The 25,409-nt window shown below is 20.4% G+C and overlaps 4 protein-coding genes across 9 annotated transcripts; 3 read left to right on the top strand and 1 right to left on the bottom strand.

Moving 5' to 3' along the window:
• Window positions 1-330: 330 nt before the first annotated feature.
• LOC552421 (glycogenin-1) lies at window positions 331-14,439 on the top strand. 6 transcript variants are annotated; one of them, XM_026442791.1, is made up of 10 exons: window positions 331-492; window positions 6,772-6,907; window positions 7,178-7,352; window positions 7,515-7,804; window positions 7,881-8,061; window positions 9,585-10,206; window positions 10,291-10,730; window positions 11,335-11,538; window positions 11,612-11,720; window positions 13,083-14,439. In XM_026442791.1, exons 1-10 carry the CDS (start codon window positions 486-488, stop codon window positions 14,420-14,422), a joined length of 3,504 nt encoding a protein of 1,167 aa, XP_026298576.1. In that variant the 5' UTR covers window positions 331-485; the 3' UTR covers window positions 14,423-14,439. The 6 variants fall into 6 exon arrangements, 4 of the variants coding, with proteins under 4 accessions (XP_026298576.1, XP_016769663.1, XP_624798.3 ...); XR_409184.3 differs by lacking the exons at window positions 9,585-10,206; window positions 10,291-10,730 and adding an exon at window positions 12,174-12,249 and having other exon boundaries at window positions 335-492; window positions 13,083-13,397; XR_409185.3 differs by lacking the exons at window positions 9,585-10,206; window positions 10,291-10,730 and adding an exon at window positions 12,147-12,249 and having other exon boundaries at window positions 335-492; window positions 13,083-13,162.
• A 1,225-nt stretch (window positions 14,440-15,664) lies between these two features.
• LOC409320 (leucine carboxyl methyltransferase 1) lies at window positions 15,665-17,704 on the top strand. Its single transcript, XM_392837.7, has 4 exons — window positions 15,665-16,046; window positions 16,654-16,837; window positions 16,927-17,278; window positions 17,364-17,704. Exons 1-4 carry the CDS (start codon window positions 15,837-15,839, stop codon window positions 17,566-17,568), a joined length of 951 nt encoding a protein of 316 aa, XP_392837.4. The 5' UTR covers window positions 15,665-15,836; the 3' UTR covers window positions 17,569-17,704.
• Window positions 17,705-20,096: 2,392 nt separating this feature from the next.
• On the bottom strand, window positions 20,097-23,127 carry LOC412025 (very long-chain specific acyl-CoA dehydrogenase, mitochondrial). The gene is made up of 8 exons (XM_006561732.3): window positions 23,000-23,127; window positions 22,173-22,377; window positions 21,844-22,062; window positions 21,354-21,782; window positions 21,016-21,279; window positions 20,602-20,958; window positions 20,320-20,535; window positions 20,097-20,256 (listed from the first exon to the last, which is right to left on the bottom strand). The coding sequence occupies exons 1-8, from the start codon at window positions 23,074-23,076 to the stop codon at window positions 20,128-20,130; spliced, it is 1,896 nt and encodes a 631-aa protein (XP_006561795.1). The 5' UTR covers window positions 23,077-23,127; the 3' UTR covers window positions 20,097-20,127.
• Window positions 23,128-23,607: 480 nt separating this feature from the next.
• LOC102656893 (solute carrier family 25 member 51) lies at window positions 23,608-25,385 on the top strand. Its single transcript, XM_006561725.2, has 3 exons — window positions 23,608-23,933; window positions 24,071-24,331; window positions 24,415-25,385. Exons 2-3 carry the CDS (start codon window positions 24,185-24,187, stop codon window positions 25,126-25,128), a joined length of 861 nt encoding a protein of 286 aa, XP_006561788.1. The 5' UTR covers window positions 23,608-23,933; window positions 24,071-24,184; the 3' UTR covers window positions 25,129-25,385.
• The last annotated feature ends 24 nt before the right edge of the window (window positions 25,386-25,409 follow it).

Here is a 25,409-nt window from a genome sequence, read left to right as displayed (position 1 = left end):
ATGTAAAATTTTGTAAATAAATTTAAAATAAAATTAAAGTAAAATATAAATTCTTTTAATTATAAATTATAAGTTTATTAAATATATCTAAAAATGATCAAAAAAATGATCACAATTTATCAATTCAAAACATTTATCGTTTTAAAATTTAGATTTTAATCAAATTGGAGTACTAAAATCACAAAATAGTTAATAGTATATTTATATATGTTAAAATAAAAATAAATATCATAAAATCTATCATATATTTTGTTCATGGAGTAGTAATAATATCTGCAAAACCTTCAGTCGATAATATAGAATAAGTACTGAATAGTATTAAGAGTGGGGAGAGCGATGTAACATGGAAGGAGAGTCGCAAATCGTCACTCGTTTTGTAGCGCTTATGAGGTACTGATGTACCGCTTGTTAGTTGTTAGCGGTCAACAGCAAGTGTTGAGTGTATAAAATCAGTCTATTGACAAAGAAATAAAACTTTTAAAACCATGGGTGGTAAGTTGAATTCTTATTTATATATCTTATTTTTTTTTCTTTTACGCATTTTGTTCAAAAGTTACATTCATTGAGAATTCATTTAGGATCTGTGATAATGTTGCCGGTAACCGGTCTTGACCTAATGACCTTCATATGAATTACATCTTCCATAGAGAATGTACAATAACCTCTTAATGCATAAAAATGTGCGCATTTTGATTTCATTGTAATTATGTAAATTATTGTTTACATTTAAAAAAAACTACTCTCTTATAATATCTGTCTACAATTTGAATTATATTTATTTTGTTTTGATTTATTTCACAAAAATCGGTCCAATTCGCGCTCAGCTTTACAATATTTTCTTTATACGCATGCGTGAATTTTTTTCTTTCTAATAGAAACTTGGCGCGAATTTGATATTTTGTATTTTATAATTTTTTTATTATTTATTTTAAAATTGATTATATATATTATTAAAATATTATTTTTTTTTTAATAAAAAATATAATTAAAATGTTCTTATATGAGCATAATTAAACAAATATGTGTGTCATATTTTTATAATTTTTATAAAATATAGACTTTAAATTATAATATTTCAATATTTTAACAAAAGAAACGTTTTTATATATATAATTAATTTATATATTACATTAATATTACATAAAAATTATATTTTAAGTTATAAAAGATTATATTTAAATACACATTGCATCAGCTTAAAATATGAAATATAAATATTTATAAAGATATTTTATTGTTTATGTGTATTCGTTTTTTTATTATTTTTCGTTATAAAAATAAGATTTCTTTTGCATAAAATAAGATAACTGTTGGATTCCTACTAGTTTATTCTTAGCAGTCGGAGGGAGAAATTACGGCTCTTTGCCAAACCTCGTCTTTCTTCATATTTATTTTGAATCTGATGAAATTTTTTCGACTTAATAAAAAATCTATTTTCTTCTATTAATATTATTCATATATATGTATATATGTATTATATTATATATTATATATCTATATCTAATATATATATATATATATATATATATATATTTATTTATTTAAAAGAATAAGATTATTTTTTACATTTCATTATGTTTATTTTAGTATAAATGTTTATTTTTAGTTTTAATATCTTTTTTTTATATTACCTAGAATAGAAGATTTCAGTAACTAATGATTACTTAATATTAATACATTTATCGATCGACGCGTTATGATGACGTAACTCACAAACCATGATATGTGCTTAAGGAATTTTCATTTGCAAAGAATAAAAAAAATTTAACATCAAATTTTTTTTTATTTTTTTTACTTAAATTCAGTTTTATGAAATATATTAGAATACAATTTTTAGAAAAAAAGCATTGCATGTGAAGAAACATCGTTATAGAAATTTAAAAATAGAACAAAAGTTTAAATCGTTAAGTTCATTGTACTATGATTGACACAAAATAATCATACACTATTTTTATACACATAGATTCAATCTTGACCTTTGTCTAGAGTGGACGGAATTCTAGATTACAATGTTCGTCTAGAGTTTAGGTGCATCTCATGATTTGTAATCGTATTTTTTATAGAATGAATTTCTAATTAAGAGCGAGTCCCTTGTTTTTTTTTTATTTTTAATTTTATATATCGTTTGATCATAATGTTTTTTACGAAATACACAATGATATTTAATTTAGAGGCATTTTTCAATAATATTTGAATTACAAAGAAAGAAAGAATAAAAGTATAATTTGATAAAATCAAATTTATTATGAATATGAAAACATTGAAAAAATTAATTATATAATTATATATATACTAATTTAAAATAGTAATTATTTAAATTGAACTTAATAAAAATTATTTCTCAAGTCTATACATTTTATACATTCTTGATAATCTGATTATATGATTATTAAATTGAATTTTTTTATTATTAAAAATTCCTATATAATTATACAAATTTTATATTATAAAACTCTAATTAAACATAATAACATAAATTTTTTTCTTCACTTACTTTTTTTTTTTAAATTTCTATTAATTTTCATTATTTTATTTTATTTATTTTTTACAAGTTACATATAAAATTTTTTTATATCATCTTTCTATAAATATATATCTACTAAATCAAAGAACTTTTCATAAAAATTTTTCGATATCTGTATTTACTAATAGACAATAATTAATTTAACAATTTAAATTTAATTCATTTCATAATTTTTTTTTTCCAATTATAAAATTTCATAACAATTCGCAGATAAATTCATAAAATTAAATTCAAATGATGAATACTAATGATGAAATTTTATCCAATAAATCAATTCAATATTAATTTTCACAGTTTTATTTGCAAATTATATTTTTTTCGTTAAATTTTTCGTTAAGATAAAACAAGAGAGAAATTAGAAAGTTTGAATGTAAACTAATTTTAGAATTTTAAAAATTTCCAAAAAAAAATTTTAAATAAAAAGATTTTGAGAATAATTTGATTTTTTAAAATTCCAAAAGAATTCTTAAAATTTTCTATAACTCTCTATAACTTCTATAACTCTCTTTTCTATAACTATGATTCTATAACTCTCAGATATATTCAATCAAAAAAATTTAATCTCTAATATCGTAATACGAAAAATTCAATAAATATTCTAATTAAAAGTACTATGTAATTGAGAAAATTACATCTTATGAACATCATATCAAGATAAGCGCAATAATGACAATGGATTATTTGGTTCGTAGAAGAGCACGCGGGAGAAAGTGTCGATTCGTAGACGTATGTCTACTATGAAGTATGATTGTATAAGGAAATCTGGTCAGACTTAAGAGACAAGTGCTTGACCTAAGGCAAGCTATATGAATGCATTTTGTACAAACGCGAGGCTGGGTTGCTATTATAAGCTGGCCGGCTTGTATAAATATAAACCTGTGTAGCACAACGACGCCGGCATTCTGCCTCTCGGGTTTCGTCTGCGTATTACAATATGCGAGAAGCCGAGCACTACCTTTCTCATACTCAAGATAAATGTTTTTTACCTTGCAATAATGTCGACATATCAGAAATAAATAAAAAATTACCATTGCCAAATTCAAGGAACGTTAGAAATCTTGAAATTAACATGCATCATAATCATAAACTATTTTAGATTTATATATAATTACGAAGTGAATATAACAAATTATAAGAATTTTTCATAAGATTTTGTTTAAAAAAATGAATCTAATTTTTATATTTATTATATTGTAATTTGGATCAAATTTATTTATTCTTGGTCAAATAATATAATTAATAATAAAAATATCAAATGAATATGCATTAGTAATATACTTAATGTTTCTAACTATCGTGTAGAAATAGTAAATGAATATTAGAAATGACAAAAATATATTCAATATAATATTTTTATTCAATATTAAAAGTTTTGTAATATTAAGTAATTAATATAATTACACTAAAAATATTATTAATAATTATTTATAAATCTATATATACTATATAGTGTACTATATTTTATATTATAGATAAATTTACTGAGAATTATGATAATGATTTAAATAACTATTCAATACTCATAACTAATCAATTTTTAAAAGTTTTTTATTCTTAATTTTGATCAATTTTATAATGATTTATATTATGAATATATATTATATATTATATATATTATATAAAAAAATAAAAAAATTTTGCTTAAGATTTAAAAAAAATTCGATGCGATCTACCGCATTTGTTTCGGTGTATGTACCGATAGCAGAAATTCGAGCTTTTCTTCTATATTTATTCTCTTTCATTCATTGTTCTTTTTATGTTCATGATTTATAATTCTTTTGCATTCCTTGCATTTAATTTCAGATCTTTGTAATCTACTTTCATGAAAATTTTTAATTGTAATAGATAAAAAATATTAATAATGATGTTTTATAAATTGGATATTTAAGAAATCACGCGATAAATTGCGAAATCCTATCAATGTTACTCACAATAATTCTGAAACGCTATTAAATATTTCATGAATTTGATAACAAACTGTTAATCTCATAATTTAAATTAATACCAACTAATACTGAAATAGATAATAATTGAAACGACCCTAGAGTTAATAAATTTTATTAAATTTCTTTTACATCATTTTTTATAAATATTAAAAAGAAATAATGAATTTTTTTTTATTCAAACACTCTGAACTTTTATTAATCATTCAAAAAAATTCGTCAAATACTGATTATAAGAATAAACTTGTTTATTACTAATAAAAATCATTTATATATATATATATATATATATATATATATATATATATATAAAACTCTATAATAATAATAATAATAATAATAATAATAAATCTATAATAAAATTCAGATATAAAAAATAATATTGATAATATTGATAATGGAATTAATATTTATATCATAATATAATTAAATATGCAAATTATATTTATTAGTGAATTATATAATAGATTCGATTGATATTAGTTCTAATTAATATAATTTAATGTCAATAACTTGATAATTATTTATTGAAGGAATTTTAATTCATCATATTAAATGACAATATTTTGCGAAAGTATCTTTTCTTTGATTATAATGATAATCTCATAAAATCTACTTAACGCTGGAAACTTAATATCTCATTCAATGTTGATACGTATAACGCTTTCCAGAAACGTGAACGGTATATTTTCAAGGCTTAAGAAGGGGAGAATAATTCTAGAATTATTACGTATATGATTTAATTATATGAAGCTACTTTTCATTTCATGAAACACATATTGCGTAGTAAATTTTAAATTGATTGAATTTTATTAGTTGTTTTCCTATATTGATTATGCTTTTAGATAAATATTTTCAGAAAACAATTAATTATTAAATAAGTACTTATAAATCTATAAATAATTAATTCGTTAATTAATGCTTCTATATATATAGAATTATTTCATAGATAGTCTGATGTTAATTTTATTCAAATAATTTTTTCTTGAATATGAAGTAGCAATAAATTAAAAATATTTCTTATCCTTTATTATAATCCTGTCTTTAAAAAAAAATATGAATCTTAATAATATTTAATAATTTATTGGATTAAATTTAAATATTGGATTAAATTAATATATTAAAAAATTAAAAATACTTTTTTAAAAAAATTGAAAATTTTATAACTAATTATCTTGTAAAAATGTAATAAAATGTTTTTTTTTTTACAATGTATGTATTAAGTTTTATATTTTAGTTTTATATTTTCTTTTTATCATATTGTTGGAATAAAAATACTATTTAGATAAATAAGTAAAAATATTATTTTTATTATTCAATTAAGAATCGAATTTTTTAAAATTTATCAACTAACTAGAACAAACTATGATGACATTTACGAAATAGAAATAGAAAGGATTATAAATAAAACAGTAATGTTGGATTTCTTATTGCTGAAAAACAAGTTGAACATATTTAAGTTTGTCTATTTAAATCAAATGAATCTCTGACATGTGCATCCTCCTCTATTTTTATCCTATTAGAAATTCAAGGCATATTTTCTGTGCTTCTGGAATTAAGTTTAAAATATTTTCTGAAAAATATATATAAATATTATATAATATATTTATTTATATAAATATAAATATTAATTTATAATATAATTATAAATATTGATTTGTATATGTTAATAATAAAAAATATTTGTTAAATATTGTATATAAATATTGTATATATATATATATATAAATCCCTACATAAGTATAAAAAATTGAAAAATTTATTTCAATTCGAAATTATTTTTGTTTCTATGTTATTTATAATTATATATTATATATAATTGTATTAGATAATTGTTTAAATCATTTTCAGATTTATATTATATATAATAATTTCTTCTTTTTAAACAAATAAATAAAATGTGATAGTATCAATAATACTAGCAGATTTTAGAATATTATTTGTAATATATTATTATTGAAATAGTTATTATTAAATGTATTAAAATATACTTTTTACTTAATCTAACAATTTTAACTATTTTGTTAATAATGTAACATCAAAGAATATTCAACATCAAAGAATATTCAATACTTCAATGTCGGATTATTCATTTTATATATGACTTATCAACTTACATACAAAATACAATGAATAATAAGATTATCAACAACAAATTTATATTATATTATAAATTTATATGAATATAAATACTGTGTATATATATATATATATATGAGTATAATTTATATAAATAATAATATCAATTATTTTTTAATTATTTAACTAATTAATTATTTCTGATAATTTAATTTTCATTTTAAGGATATGCCTGGGTTACATTAGCTACCAATGATGCTTATTCTTTGGGAGCTTTAGTTTTAGCACATTCTTTACGTCGAGTTGGTACGAAATATGAATTGGCTGTTTTGATTACTCCTGGAGTAACGCAGATAATGAGGTAGGCTAAATTTGAATGATTTTTATTAATTATATTGATATTTTTCAATAGACATGCGTGTATATGTACATAATAAAAGAATTAATTTAACAAATATTTTTTAACGAAAAAAAAAAAGATTGTAAACATATTTATATATTATTCATATTATAAATTAAATGCAATTTATAATTTATAATAATATAATAAAATTTTATAATAAAATTATGATTCATTTATATTTTTTATTATTATTATATAACTAAAATATTAATTTTAATTTATATTTAGGGAAAAACTTTTAGGAATCTTTTCTGTAGTAATGGAAGTAAATGTACTTGATTCAAAAGATGAAGCTAATTTGGCACTTTTAGCTAGACCAGAATTAGGTATTACATTCACCAAACTTCATTGCTGGAGATTGATTCAATATGAAAAGTGTGTATTTCTTGATGCAGATACACTTGTAAGTTTATAAAATAATGTATTAATCATAAAATTTATTTGTATTTTTAAAAAGAATTTTGAGTTTTTTAATTTCTATTTTAATTTTAATTTTAATATTTAATTTTAATTTATTTTTAAAACAATTTTGAATTTTTTAATTTGTATATTGCTTATATTTTAGGTTGTCAGAAATTGTGATGAACTATTTGAGAGAGAAGAACTATCTGCTGCTCCTGATGTGGGTTGGCCTGATTGTTTTAATTCTGGTGTATTTGTATATAGACCATCTCAACAAACTTTCGCTTCTATTACTGCATTTGCTGCTGCTAAAGGTTCATTTGATGGTGGTGACCAAGGATTATTGAATATGTATTTCAGTGATTGGGCTAGAAAAGATATTTCTAAACATTTACCATTTATTTATAATATGTGTTCTACTGCTACATACTCTTATCTACCTGCATTCAAGCAGTAAGAAAATATATTTATTATTAATATAAAGAATAACATAAACAAGAATAAAATAATAATATATATTGCTTGTTAGGTTTGGAGATGATGTTAGAATAATTCATTTTATTGGTATTACAAAACCATGGTTACAATATTTTGATACATTAACTGGTGTTGTTCAACCACCAATGGGTTCTATACATTTGCAACCATTATTACAATTATGGTGGAACATATTTTGTGAAAAAGTCCATTCTCAATTATCACCTGTAATGGTGAGTTATTTAATAAATCTTATTTTATTTTTATAATTAATCTTATTTTAATTTTATAATTAATTTAATAAATTTTTTTTAATTTATGATGTCAGTGAGTTTAATATATAATTTATAAATGTTTAAAATTATAGAATTTAACATTTATATAACATTCTCAAATTTTTTTAATTTTTAATTTTTTTTATTTTTTTATAAGTTTCACTATATTAAGAAAACAGGTAAGGTTTATGCTATATTATGCTTTTATATATTGCTCTTGTTAAAGTATCAAATTATTTATATTGTAAACATTTTCTGAATAGAAATATTATAGATACATTTTAAAAAACACAATCATATATTATTATATAATTAAATATTAAATATGGTTAATAAAATATAGTTAAAATTGTACATATTGTACATAATAAAAATGTATTATTATAATGTATATAAAAATTAATATTTTATAATATTAATAAGTATTTAAAAGATTAATATTAATAAGTAATTAAGAGATTTTTAAAAAAATTTAATTTTCTAATCTTTATTAATTCTTCAGTTTTAGAAGTTTTAAATTTTTAAAATTTGATGTGCATGTAACTATTTCAAATAGAATTTCAAATAGAATTAGAAATAGATATTTATTTTTTTTTATATCATTGATTTAAGAACTAGTACTTATGAATAATTACACAATATTTTTATTACAAATATATTATTATATTATTATATTATATTATTATATTATTAATATTAATATATTATTATATTTATTTTTATTAATTAAAAATACTATTTTATAATTTTACATTTATCAAAATATATTTATAATTTTTCATATTAATATATTTTTTAATTTAAATATTAATAGCTGAATTAAACTAATATATGTATGTATATATATATATATATATATATATATATATATATATACATATATATATATACATACATACATACATATATGTACATTGTATATATGTATGTATGTACATATAACATATATGTACATTTATATAAATATATATAAAAAAATTATGTTAAAAAAGTTATGTTTGTAGAATATTATTAAATGTTATAAATTGTCGAAATATTACAGCTATTAGTATATTTTAACTTATTTTTTTTTTTTGTAATCTTTTTTTAGATCAGTGTCCATTTTTTCTTTTCCTTCATACATATATTTGTAACATTTACTATTTTTTTTATAAATATATATATATTTTATATAATTATTATAATTATTGCAATAATATGCTAACTTATATTAGAATGTAAATATTACATGTAAATTATATTTTAATTTTTTATTTAAAAAATAAAATACATATACAAATATGTAAAATATGAATGTTACAGACAAATATAAAAGATAAATAAACATATAAATTTTTAAGTATGCTAAAAATTCTTCTATAATTATTCTTCAATACTATTTTGTATTAAATTTAATATTAGAAAAATGGACACTGTTAAGTTAGTTTTCCCACTAACCAATTGAATGTGCATTTTTCTGTTTTGGCATGATGCTTGTATAGGCTACCAGCACATTGGCACCAATTTGGCACGAATTTTCTCCTATGTTTTTTGAATCCTATGTTCCAAAAAATCCCATTTGTACAGACATACAAGACAAAATGCAAAATGACATATATCTAGAACCACCAGATTTCTCAGAGTTTCAAGATCCATGGGAAAATTATTATGTACAAAATAATTCAATTATTTATAAAGCAGAAAATAATGAAAGACAACAGTATTATTCTGTAAACAGCAATTCTTCACCTGTATCTGTATTAAATGAACAATTTAGTTATTTGAAGTCTGTTCAACAGATTCATGAATCATCTTCAAAATATAATAGGGAATTACAGCATAATCAACAATACAATGAACATATTTTTTCTTTACATACTCAATATCATCAAAATCATCAAGAACAATCTAATCAATTTATCAATAAAATTGAAAAACGACATTCATTTTCTAATTCTGATGATACAACTATTTTAAATATACCAAATTATTTTCAACTTGAACACAATGTAAAAAAATGTATACCTATACATAATCATATACAAAATCATCATTCTAGTGAATGTCAAGATAAATCTGTCAACTATCAATACAATTCTCAAAATAGTTGCAATAATAATAATAGTAATAATAATAATAGTAATAATAATAATAATAATAATAATAATAATAATAATAATAATAATAATAATAATATATTACCAAAAGAAATAAAACAACAACATATTAATTATGAACAAACTTATCAACATTCTTCTAATAATAATAATAAATCATTGTCAGAAGAAGTAAAATATTCACATAAACTTCATAATAATCATCATGATGATCATTATTATCAAATGCTCGATAATATAAATAATAAACAATGTTTTCAACATCATGAACAAAAAAATCAAACTTGCGATTCTCTAGATGTCAACATTATTCATGATCAACATTATATTATGCTAAATAATATAACTTATCAGAATAATGTTTTAATTAAAGAAAATATTGAACAAAATGAAAATATGAACGTTACAGACAAACAAACATGCACATTAATATCTACTAGTCCTCATCCTGATTCCAAACCTTGTATAGATTTCCACAATGTAGCAACGCAATCTGATCCACATATAATGGATGATCTAAATAATTCAAATGTAAGTAATTATTCCCACATATTTTTTTTTTTAATTTAAAGTTAAAGTTTATTTTTTATTATTTTTTAGAAAATTTTATTTATATTTTTTAAAAATCATTTTATTGTATTGCTTTAGCACTTGCATTGTAATTTTAAATATATTGCTTGTATATTTAGTAGTTTTTGGGACATTACTTGCAGCTTTAATATAGTTGCCTAAATTTTTTTTATTATATATTTTTACAATACTAATATTATTATAATAATATTAATATTAGTACAAGTTTAGTTTCTTCTGTATTATTTCATATTCAATATTATAATAAAGAAAAGAAAATGATTTTAGAAGATAATAATTGTTAAAAATAACTTTATAATTTTATGATTTTATATGATCTATTTTTATTATTGTGTTATTAAATTTATGTGTTGTTTCATGTTTGTGGTATATGCATTATATGTATATAGAGTCTCATTATTAGATATGACAATCGTGTAAGGTAATTTTTTAATATTGTATATTGAATGTATATTGATAATTCTAATCTATATTCTTATATTTTATATTCTTAATTTTACTATATTACAAATTTTTAAGAGGACAACTTTTTTTGATTCTATAGGCTGGTCTTGCTGGTGCCTTGGCTCAAATGACATTAGGTGAACCCAGAAGCTCTGAACAAATTGCATTAGAAGAACATATGCGAAAGCAAAGTTGGGAACAAGGTCAAATAGACTATATGGGTCGAGATAGTTTTGATAACATTTGGAAAAAAATTTGTGAAACTCTTGCTCTTGCACCTCCACGATTACCATCTCCTCCTAAAGTAATTAATTAAGTAATATGTAATAAATCAAAATAAAATTTATTCAGAAATATATCTATAATATATGATTTAGGAAATTCGAAAATCTGTCAAAAATAAAATTGATGAAACTGATGAATTTATTAAATCTGCTGAAACTACTCAATTTATTAAATCTACAGATGAAGTGGATAAAAGAACTGGTATGTATTATTTTTTTATTATATTATTTCTTATAAATATTTTATACAAAAATTATTTAATTAAAAATAATAAAAAATTTTTAAAGTTAATAAATTTTTATTCTATAATAATTATAATTATTATATAAAAGCAGGAAGAATTCAAAATATTAGTTTATATATAATAAAATTTTCTGATAATGTAAATTGTATACATATAAAATTAAAAATTAAAGTGCTCGTAATGCAAAGCCATTAATTAACTGTTTTTATAAAGATGCTTTGCGATTTTATTTCCTCCCTATTCCCTGTTAATACAGCATGTGGCATTTATATCCATGGAGATTTTTATAGGAATTTAATTTGAACACAATCAAATTATATTTAATAATATATGCAAAATTTTGACATAATTTAAACAAATGAAACAATATGTTTTTTATACAGTTTATCAAGTTTAAGTGTTTGAAACAGGAACGGAGGACAGCAACTAACAGATCCTGGCGCCATAGCATTGCTACGTCTTGTAATGTCATTTTGCTTTAATGGGGTAAATATTTTGAGAACTCGCATCATCATAAATTCGCGAATTTTGAATAAATTAAAAGAGTTTGTGACATATAACTAAATAAGCACATTTATATGTTAAAACTTGCATCATAAAAATTATATCATTTGATAATAAATCATATTTTTTATAATATTCTAATATTATATATGATTTTAATTTCTTTAATTTATAAGTTAAAGAAATGTAAAACATAAAATTTTATAAATATAATTTTTTTCTGAAATTATTCTTTGATAAATTTTTTTAAATTCTTTAGAATAATTTATAAAAAATGTTTTGTGATTTTGTATTGTATATATGTGATTTATTTATATTAATAACAAAAATACCTTGAGCTTGCTATATATTTAATATTGCACTAAAAATTAAAATAATAATTACTATGTGCATGATATTTCTATTATCATTTTTTTTTATCATTTGCATTTCTAAGCTTGTATACTGCAGTAAAAATACTAATTTTATATTCCATATGCTTTAAATTAATTTAAAATATCTGGTGTATTAAACAGTATTTTATAAGAGCACTTTTGCTATAACAATTTCATTCATAATTATCATCCTTTATTAGAATTAGAATTAAAATTATTTTTTATATCTTATATATTAAAAAAATAACTAAACAGATAAAATATTATTTATAAATATCATATTTCTAATATTTTACACATCATTTTTATTAATGTAGAATTCATTTTTATTAAATATCTTGTTAAGATAATAAAATTTAAATGTAAGCAAGAAATATATTAAATTACATTTCTAAATTGTTATATACATGTAAATATAATATAATTTTTTTCTTTATTTAGCTCAAACAAGCAGTCATATTGAAGAACAATCTCTAGTTAATAATGTTCCTATCACAAATGTACCTAAATTATTGGAAGATCAAAAAAATGAAGATGATATTTCAAGAGAATCACAAAATGATATATTTATAGATTCTCCTGCAACAAATTTTTCTCTACAAACATCTCATGAAGAAATAACAAAACATAATACAACTGAATTATTAAATAAAATTTCACAACAGACTAGTGTACCTATAATATCATCTGATTTAAATCAATCTTCAATTGGAGAACAGAAAATAATAATTTCAACAAAAGAACTAGAAAACAAATTACAACAGAATAAAGATCTTAAAATTATTATAGATATTCATCAAATGAATCAATTAGATATTAGAGATGAAAAATATGCAAAAGAATTATTAACTGCATCTCAAATTTTACCAGTTAGCCCTGTTCCAATTCAAGTTGCAGAATCTGTATTACAAATGGAACTAAAAGAATCTATGTTAGATTCTCAAATAATATCACAAGAAGTTGTTTCTTCTACAATTAAACCAATTCATTTAACAGAAACAGAAAATAAAATACATATTAATGATTCAAGATTTTCAATAGAAAATAAAGAGAAATTAAATTTAGATAATACCACAAATGTAAAAAATATTGAAGGTATCAATAAATTAAGCAAATTATCAATAAAACCAAAAGAAACTTCACAAATCTCATTGACAGTAGAACAAATTCAACCTCAATTTGTAGAAATTGAATCTACATTATCTTCAAATAATTTTGAAATACCAGAGAAATTAATGCAAAAACAAACAGAACAACAAACAAAAAATGAATATTGTATAAAAGAAACAATGAAATTAAATGAAATAGGATCAGAATATGAAACAAATAAAATATTAAACACTCCAGTTAGACCTTTAAGAATAAAAGAATTAAATTCTTCACCTTCAACAAGTATTAAAGAAATTAGACAATTTGATTCAATAAGTCAAAAGAAATTAATAAAAAAGATAGTAAAAAAATCTACAGAAAAATCAGTATCAGTAGGAGAACTTGTAGAAGCAAATGATGATGATATTGAAAAAAAAGTAATAAAAAAGATAGTAAAAAAGAAAAAATTAAAATCAGAAGGACTAGATGATAATATAGACAGCAATTCTTTTAATAAACAAAAAAAGACTTTAAAAATAGTTAAAAAAGGTATAAAATCTTCACAAAGAACTTCTACGGATACTATTGTTCCTGAAATTCCAACATCTAGTACTTCTGATTTAACTCCAATTCCACCTAAAAGAAAAGTGAAAACTGCAAAATCGGTTATTAAAAAATCAGACATAGAATAGTAATTATATCATAAAAACTGACAATAATTATTTAAATATTTTACATGAAAGTTTAAAAACTCTAGAAACTATAAAAAGAATAAAAGGTGATACGCACTAGTCTTTTCTAATTTTTTATACTTTATAATATATATTAAACAGTATCACCTACAGATTTGATATTTGTTTGAATATTTTGAAATTTTGTTAGATATCATTATTATTTTAATATAATATTTTGTTTCATAATTTATATATATATTTTATTATACATAAGTCCTTTTTTTAATTATGTCAGTACTAAATAAAACTTTTTTATATTACATCCTATCTATTTGTTTGCGTATATTAAAATGAAATACAATTGAAGTAATAATTTTTTTTATAATTATTATAATGATATATATTATTTTAATGTGTCTTAACTAATTTTTTTACTCATATAGCTTCAACTTATTTAATAACATATGTATGAGTAGCTGTGATTGATTAATTTAAAATATATATTATTTTAATAAAAGTGCACAAAAAATATCTTTACAGATTGAATTGATCAAAAAATGTTATAAAGAATAATTATATATTTATACATTTTATATGTATCAATTTGTATCTATATTTATACATATACACATATATAATCATTTTATCATCACATAAATTTTTAATTTAAAAAATTGTCAGACATTTGTGTTTAAATACATTTATTAAAATCAAAAGATATAGTTTTATTTATTATTTAAAAATAATTCATTTTAATTTGTAAACAAAATTTAATAATTAATTTTAAGTATATCAATATCATATTGTATCATTTTATTATATCTAATTTTATGATAAATAAATAATGAAATTACTTATTTTTTTGTTCAATGCATTATTATATAAAAATGTATTTTTTTGATTAATTTATTTAAATCTAATTTATTTAATATCAATTATAATTATATTAATTTTATTTTTTACTTTTTTTTTCAATTTTCCGAAAATACTTCGAACTCATTTTTGAAAATCTTTTATTATAATTTTATTGATCAATTTAATATGATTAATTTAATTGATAATAATTTATAATAAATATAATTATTATCATATATAATAATATATAATATAATATAGTTAATAAAAGTTGCAAGTTAAAATAAATTACAAATAACAATAATTTATACTAAAATATATTAATGTTTTACACGCATAAAATTTATTACGTATTAAAATACTGGTTAGGGAATATATCCCTATTGTCAGATAACCCGCACAGCAGGCGCAAGCTTGCGCCGCAAGTAGATGCGATGCGAGTCTACGGCAGTCTCCATATAGTCTTAAGCAGTATGGTCGCTTGTACAGTTTTCTATGAGTGACAAGTAACGGTTTCTACATTAAGAAAACTTCGAATAATGATTTATCATAACTGAAGTGAACCGAAATTGGTGTAATGATCAAAGATATGGCTGATGATGAGGCCATACAGGCCACTAATGATGATGCAAGTGAGTGTAAAAGATATGCTGTGCAACTTAGTTACTGGTCCGATCCATTTATCAACTTTTTCGTAAAACAAACTGGTCGAAAAGCACCTGAAATCAATCGCGGTTACTATGCGAGAGTAAAAGGAATTGAGGTGTTCGTTGACAAATTCCTTAAGGTATGTACTAGTTTTTTTCCTTTAGATTTCGTTTTTGCATCTTCAAAATTGGCATAACCTAGAACATGATAGAAACAATCCGGGATACAGCTGATTTGAGTAGCAAAGGACATGCAATGCCGGAAACCTTGACCTGGCCGAGGCCCTGTCCTAATTTTCGAAGTTCTCCTTTTATCACGAAACAATAAAATAGGTCAATCTTATACACATTAGATATTTTGTATAGAAATAACAAATAATTGAGTGTACTATATTTTTTAAATAATTTAAAAAATTTTTTTAATTAATAAAAGATGAAAAAAATTATGTTTTAATTATTTATGTTTCAAAATATATAATTATAATGAGCAAATAAAACTGAAGCATAATGTATATATATTTTCATGTTATTATTTATAAAATTATAATATATATAAAAATATATTTTTTTACAATTGCTAATTAATTTAATTTATATAAAAAAAAAGAATGCATTAAAATATAAAATAAATTTTATATTTATTATTTTAATTTTATATTTAAATAAAAATAAATATATAGATATATTTATTTATTATAAATATTTATTTATTATAAAATATACAAATAAAATTAATTTGTGATATAGCTATCTGGTGAAGAAGGACAAATTATAAACTTGGGTGCTGGATTTGATACACTTTATTGGAGACTTAAGGAAACAGGAAAAAGTCCAGCAAATTTTATAGAACTTGATTTTCCTAGCATTACTGCTAGAAAATGTTATCACATCAAAAAACATAAACAATTGATAGATATGTTAAATACAGAAGGTACATAATTATAATATTAAATTCTAATTAATTTTACAATTTTTCTATCTTTGTACATAAATTTTTATTAATTAAAATTTATTTTGCAGATGGAGAAATTAGGTTTTCAACAACAGATCTACATGCTGCCAATTATCATTTGGTGGGAATAGATCTGCGGCACATATCTGAACTTATTAATAAATTAACACAAGCAGAAGTTAATTTTAATCTTCCAACCATGTTCCTTGCAGAATGTGTTTTAGTATACATAGACACTAGTGCAGCTTCTGCATTGTTAAAATGGCTTGCTGGAAAATTTCCAAATAGTATTTTTGTTAATTATGAACAAGTGAACATGAAAGATAAATTTGGTCAAGTTATGTTGTCTAATTTACGTAGTCGTGGATGTTTATTAGCAGGTGTAGAAGATTGTGAATCTTTGGAAACTCAACAAAGACGGTATATCTATCTTTTTTTATGTTTATTTTTTACAAGTAATAAGAATTTATTATAAAAATTATATAAATAAAATTATATATTTCAGTTTTATAATAAACAGTTGGGAAGGCTCTAATGCATGGACAATGGTAGAAGTCTATGATTCACTGCCTCAAGATGATCGTAGTCGAATCGAACATATAGAAATGTTGGATGAGCGAGAACTTTTAGTTCAATTATTGCAACATTATTGTATCTCAGTTGCTTGGAATGGACAAACATTTAAAAATTTATCTATAGCACAGGGTTAGCTTTTCTAACTCTTAAAAGTTACTCCAGGTAGTGATACTGTGTCATTAAAAATCTTTAAGCTTATAAGTACATATGTGGTAACTAATGATACAAAATCATTGTTTATTATTAAAATGAATAAGTTTTAATCATAAATTTATGGTATAGATTATTATAATAATATATTTGCTTTATAATAATATAATTTTTTCTATCATATAGATACTTCATCCTTAAAATATTATGAAGAAATAATTTATAGAACTACATAATGATGATTTACAAAAATTAATTTTAATTAATTTTATTTGGTAATAATCTTTTTATAAATATTATGATATTAAAATAGTATTATTGAAATTTTAAAATTCTTTCATATTTTTTGAGCAACTAAATATAATCATCTAACATTGAAAAATACAAAGTTTCAATTGTGTAATATTTCATTTTTTAAAATTTTATCTTATATTTTCTGTAAAATTAATTTTCTAATTAAAACTAATTTCAGCATTAACAATTTTGTTTTCCTATATTATTTACTACTTTGTACTTGGAAGCTTTTATATATTACATTTATAAATTTCCTACTAAATCGTAACTTTAAATAATATTACAAATTATTGATTAGTTCTATATATGCAGTTTCTTATGAAGATAATAAATACAACGAAAGAGTGATTTCACTTAAACATGAAAAAAAAAATAACATACATTTTGAAAATTTATTTTTAAAATATTCATTTTTAAAATATATTTTATAAATGTTCATTTATATAAATTTAAGATTTAATTAAAATACAACTGCTGTAAATTTATAAAACAATCATTTAGATTATTAAAAAATGCAGAAAATTACATTTCCATTGTTATTATTTTCGTAAAAATATAATAGATAAGCAGATTATAAAAATGTAAAAAAAAATAATATTACCATTAAAAAATGTTATGAAAAATTAATACATCAATTATATAATATTTGAATCAATTTTTCAATGAATTCAAACTTCATAAATTATTCAGAATAAATATAATTTAATAAAATATAAACAATGTTGTTTTCTTATAAAAAAATTTCAGTTTGATATGAAAATTAAAATTAATACTAAAGAAGAAAATTTATGAAATAAACATGATATTAAAAATTATTATTATATTATTATGATTAATCGTGAAATCGTTCTTTATTTTTATATTTTAATATATTGATTCTTATTTAATTTTAATTATTCTTTTTTTTTATTCGTGATATAATATATTTACCGATATTCTTATAAAGGCTTATTAGACCATAAGGTATAGTACATAGGGGAAACACAAATATATTACAAATTGTGAATTCATGTTATGGAATTCATATGTTTTTAAAGATAAAATTACCTGGAGTAACACAAATATCAAGAAATAATCTAATATTCTATTTTTCTGAAAAGTTATGAATTACAGTTATATCTGTCCACAATGGTAAATTCTTTCCAATTTCATGTTTTAACATTTAATAATAAAATCATACCTCATCATAATAGTTTCATGCCATCTTATTTGCATTTGAATAATATTTATTATATGTGTTAAATACTTTAACAACTTAAAGTTTGAGACTCAAATTAATTATAAATTGGAGAAAAACACTGCCAATGTTAATTATAAAATCTTAATGATATATTTATTATCAAATTGTATTATTTATCTATAAAATTTTACATATTAAACAAAATAACAGGTATTATATATTATTTTGTTTTTAATTTTTATATTTCAATATGATCAAAATAAATTAAAATTATAATTTTTATATTTCAATATGATTAAATATATAAATTATCAATAATAACTTTTTCTTTTTTTCATACACTATATAAAAAAAAAATTAATGATTTGATTCTCAAACTTAAGTACATTTCTCATAATAAAGAGATATGCAATTTTGTTTTTGCATGTACTTCATTTCACTTCACTTAATGTTATTAATGTCTTATATGGATGCTGTAAAAGTTAAATCATACAATGGCTATATTCTATGTGCTTCCATATTATAGACAGATAAAAAAATTGTCAAAAAATATATTCTTACCTTTATGTAATGTTGTGATATTGTTAAATTGTGCATTTATATTACAATTAAATGAAGATAATCGAAAATTAATATTAATTATAAATTAAAATACCATAGTATTTTTTTTTTATATATAGACTAATATTATCAAACATTTTGAAATGTATGATAAAAAAAAATTCTATACTTACATTTAATTTATTATATAAATAACTACATAAGCTATTATACATTATTTTATTTCTTTAATTCACTATTTTATGAGATTCAATGAAAAATAAACAGCATCTACTTTCATGTGTATATTTTTTATATAAGTTTATTTATAATATCTATTTCGTATAAAAAATTTTAATTTTGTTACAAAACTATTAAACTTTAATATTACACCTTAATTCATATTAAAATATTTTATGTATTTAAAGTTCATATATATTTAAAGTATTGTAATATTAATTATATTATTGTTTTAAGTAAATAATTTACAATTCTATGTTTATTGATTAGTTATTGATTGATTTTATTATTAAAATCCTAATGGATTTAATTGAACACATCCACCAACATCGCACATATTCTTTGAAATTTTACTTAAGTTATTAAATATATCCAATTTTTTATCAAATTTTAAATTATTATTCACACGATTAGTTGCCTATAATAAAATAACATTTATTAAAAATAAAAATAAATTGAAGTTAATTTTAAGTATATTTACTTCATTGCACCAAGTTTCTGCCATAAGAAGTTCATGTTCCATATTTGGAAGATTTTTGTTTGCAGATGTAGATGCTCTGCTTAATATAATAGCCATAGTATATATATCAAATGCTGCTTGAGCTAGTCTATTAAGAATAAATTGTTGCTCCACAATATTTCCTGGTCCATATTTAATAATAGCACCTTCTATAGTTTGACCAAAAGCTTCTATGCTCTATAAATAATTATTTATAAATTAATAATTAATTATTAATATCGATTATTATAAACTAATATAAACCTTAGCACATAATGTAGCACTACTGTGTAATCTGGGATGAACTAATTGAATAAGATTACGTGTTGATGAAAATCCAATTGTTCGCATTGCTCTTTTGCTTAATTCTTCAAATACTAATCTTAAATTGATACTAGGAATCTTAATTGCTGACATTAATTGTTGCAAATGAATTCCTGCATGTTGAAGTCCAGAAAGTACAATAAAAATACGAAGAATATCATTAGTTCCTTCAAAAATTCTAAAAATACGTAAATCTCGCATAACTCGTTCGAGACCTGTATCTTTCATATATGCCATTCCACCTAATATTTGTATAGTTTCATCACAAACCCACCATGCAGCTTCTGATGCAAAACACTAAAACAATTATTTTAAAATAATGATATGAACTTTATCTTTTTAAAGTAATCTTACTTTAGAAATTGCAGCTTCTAAATAATAATCTTGACTTCCATTATCCATGTTACCCGCAATTGAATATGCAAGACTTTCAGTTACATAATGTAACATTGCCATACGACCTAATTTTTCTTGAATACTTCCATAATAATCTATTGTATGTCCAAATTGTACTCGTTGTGTTGCATGTTCAACTGCTTTTTTAATACAATAACGCATAGTTCCAGAAAGAGCAGCAGCCATACCAAATCGACCATTATTTAAAACATTCATTGCAACCTAATAAAATACAAAATATATATTGAATATTCTTTTAAGTTTTTTATAATTTTTTTATGTAAACAAATTAATACCGAAAAACCTTGTCCTTCGCCCTTTATAATATTTTCTGCTGGTATTTTAACATTTTCAAAATGTACTTCTGTTGTATTACTACATTTAATACCCATTTTTTTTTCTGGTGGTCCACTTATTACACCACCAAAAGATCTTTCAACAATAAATGCTGTAATTTTATCTTTAATTTTACCAGTTTCTAAATCTTGTACAGGAACTTGAGCAAAAACTGTCATTATTTCTGCTAAACCACCATTTGATATCCAAATTTTATTGCCATTTAAAATATAATGTGAACCATCTGCAGATTTTATTGCACGAGAACGAATTGAACCAGCATCTGAACCACTACTTGGTTCTGTGAGACAAAATGCTGCATAATCACCATTGCAAACTCTTGGAAGATATTTTTTTTTTTGTTCTGGTGTACCATATAAAAGTATTGCCTATATAAATTAAATTGAATTATATTCATGTAAAATATTCTTTGTGTAAATAAAAATATACCTTGAATCCTATACTTTGATGTGCACCTAAAGTGATACCAATACCTAAATCATTATATCCACATATTTCAACACATCTGCTATATTGAGTGTTATTTAATCCTAATCCACCATATTCTTGAGGAACTTGAAGACAAAATACTCCAAGTTCCCACATTGATCGTAAAGTTTTCTCATCTATTGATGCATTATCATCATTTTTCATTGGATCATTTACTTTCTTTAAGCAAAAATTTAATTAATTAAATAATAATAATCAATTAATAATAAATTGCAACTATAAATTTAAAAAAAAAAAGATTTTTCATTCATTTCTTATAATTTTATTACCTCAAAAAATTTTTCCATAGGATCAATTAATAATCTTAACGTATCATTTTGCTCTTCAGTTAACACTTCTGGAAATGGAAATATTTGACTAGTCTCTAATTCACTAATAAAAATATTCTTGACAAAAGATTGATATTTTATAGCTGTATTTTTTTCTGTTTTTTCTTCTGTTATATTTTTTACAACAGCTTGAGTAACAAAACATCTAAAATATATCACATTTTTAATAATTTTTTTAAATTTAATTTTAAATTATAAAATATTAAAAGAATTTTATAAATTTTTATATAAAATCTATATAAAATCTATATTCAAAAATAAATAAAAAATTATTCATTTTTTTACATATTATATCTATTTATTTCATTTTAAAAATAATTGTTTATAAATATAAATTTATAATAATTTTATATATGCATCTTATATATATTATTTATTAATTATCAAATTATTATTATATCCATTTATATAAAGTATAGTTTGCATACATGTATAAATATATATATATAATTGTTAAAATATATATATAATTGTTTAAAGTCCATATACATATATATATATATGTATGTATGTATAAATCATATAACATATGTTAAAATAACGCAAAAACAATATATGTATTTTACTAAGTAAATATTTGAAAAACGAATTTGTAAATTCGTACACAACAATAATAATTTAATTAATAAAAATAATTTTTATTAATTATTTAAAAAAGAAATTTTAAAATAGCACACATATAAATGAAATGCAATAATTTTGTTAACTGTATGCAATATAATACAAATTATACAATTACAATTAATAATAATAGTAAAATACTTTACCTTGTATTCATGTGTTTGTTCATGATTTTGATAAAATTTTGCGATTTTATTTGAATATAATTTGTAATTCGTAACATTTTTAAAATTTTATAATATACAAATTTGATTAAATTTGTTAAAAAAATATATATATATATATAAAATAGAATGATTTTATTATATTTTAAAATAAAATTTAAATAAGTAAAAAATAATATATTTTATATTTTTAAGAAATTAAAACAAGAATTTTTAATTTTTCAATATTACAATATTACAAAAAAAGAACTATCTTAAAAAGACACTGTTTTTTATGTATTTACCTATAATATAGAAATGTATATAACTAACTATACAATAATAGCTAATCTAAATTATTTTATATATTATATATATATATATATATATATATATATATACACACATTTATTTTATAATTATATTTTTATATTTTAATTGAATATTTACGAATTATTATAGATGTATTTAGAAAGATATTTTATGTGATTAATATTTTGATATTAAAAAAAAATTATTTATGTATTATTTTAACATCTTATATTTTCTTAGAAAATTATATACTTATATAAAAAATATATAAAAAGTATATATACTTTTATAAACGTATATCTAAAAAAATATTCAACATTTTTACAGTTATATTTCTTTTAAATACAACCATTATTACTAAATGATTTTGAAGTTTGATATTTTTATTTCAAAATTTTGATTGGTTCACATATACACATTATGTATAGTTTTAATTGGTTATTTTATTTCATTTTAAAGAACTTTAAAATCCTAATAACATAACCAACACATGAATAATTAGTACTGTTCGTAGTACTGAGAAGGAAATGCATGATAGAAATTTGGTGAATTAAAAAGTATATTTACGTCAAATTTATGATATATATAAAGTAAGATATGGGTTGAATTATGAATCGCACAAAATGTGAGTTATATATTTATAAAATCATATGTTTGTGATTTATGATAATCAGAATATTTAAAAACTATATAATATGAATAACAATGAAATATTTTAAATATTTTAATTATTGAATTTATATAGTTATTTATTAATTACAGATAAACGATGTATTTAGTTCAAACCTTCTAAGGAAAATGATTTGAAAGATATAAATATGATTAATTCTATATTCTAAATTATAGTCAAAAAGAATTATTACATAAAATATTAATATGAGTAACATTGCTTCACAAAATGTCTCATTAAGATCATTATTAACACTTAATAATAATGATTTTAAAGAATTTGTTTGTGGTTGGGGAGCTGCAGTAATTAATGTATCTATTACTTTTCCTATTAATAAAATTATATTTAGACAGGTATATAAGAAAAATTATTTAACAATATTTTAATATTTTGAATAAATATATATTAAATAAATAAATTTTTATCATTATGACAGATTTTAGAAGATGTTCCAGTCAATACTGCGTTTCAACAAATATCCAGAGAAGGAATAAGATTAATATATCGTGGAATTTTACCACCTCTTTGTCAAAAAACTCTTTCGGTTAGTGTAATGTTTAGTATGTATGAAGGTTGCAAGGAACGTTTGTGTACATTAACAAATAATGATGTATTAACTAGAATATTAGCAGCGCATTTTGCTGGTACTGTTGAGGCTATACTTATGCCCCTCGAAAGAGTACAAACATTGTTACAAGATTGGCGGTATCATGATAAATTTAAAAATACTTCTCATGCATTTAAATATTTATTAAAAAACCATGGTATATCAGAATGTTATCGTGGATTAGTCCCAATTATATATAGAAATAGTTGTTCTAATCTTATGTTCTTTATTTTGAAAGAACAATCAAAAAAATTGATAGGTGAACAAGAATCATTATCTACAAGTTTTATTAATGGTGCTCTAATAGGTGGTTTCACAAGTACTGTATTTTATCCTATGAATGTAATAAAAATACATATGCAATCAAAAATAGGAGGCAACTTTGAAAAGTTTATGACTGTTACTCGAGAAATATACATTGCAAGAAATAGAAATGTAATGTCATTTTACAAAGGTGTACATTTAAATTGTATAAGATCATTTATAAGTTGGGGAGTTATAAATGCATCTTATGATTTTCTAAAAACAATCATGTTTTCGTAATAATTTATTTCAAAAACTGTTATTTAAATTTATTTAATAAAAAATATTTCTATTGTACAATATGTATACATATATTTTTTAATTTATTCAAACTATTAATCGCACATTTTTCTTGCAATGAAATAGCAAACTGCAAAACATAATAAATGAAAGTAATGATAAAAATATTATGAAAAATTATTTTTTTATTTAAAAAACAAATCAATGTAAATTATAATTAATAAACTTAGTTATAAAATGATTTATATAAAGAAAGTACGAAATTGTATAGATTTATTTTT

The sequence above is a fragment of the Apis mellifera genome, linkage group LG9, assembly GCF_003254395.2.
Source record: "Apis mellifera strain DH4 linkage group LG9, Amel_HAv3.1, whole genome shotgun sequence".
Taxonomy (NCBI): domain Eukaryota; kingdom Metazoa; phylum Arthropoda; class Insecta; order Hymenoptera; family Apidae; genus Apis; species Apis mellifera.
The sequence above is the reverse complement of the archived record's forward strand: the minus strand, read 5'-3'. Positions and strand labels throughout refer to the sequence as shown.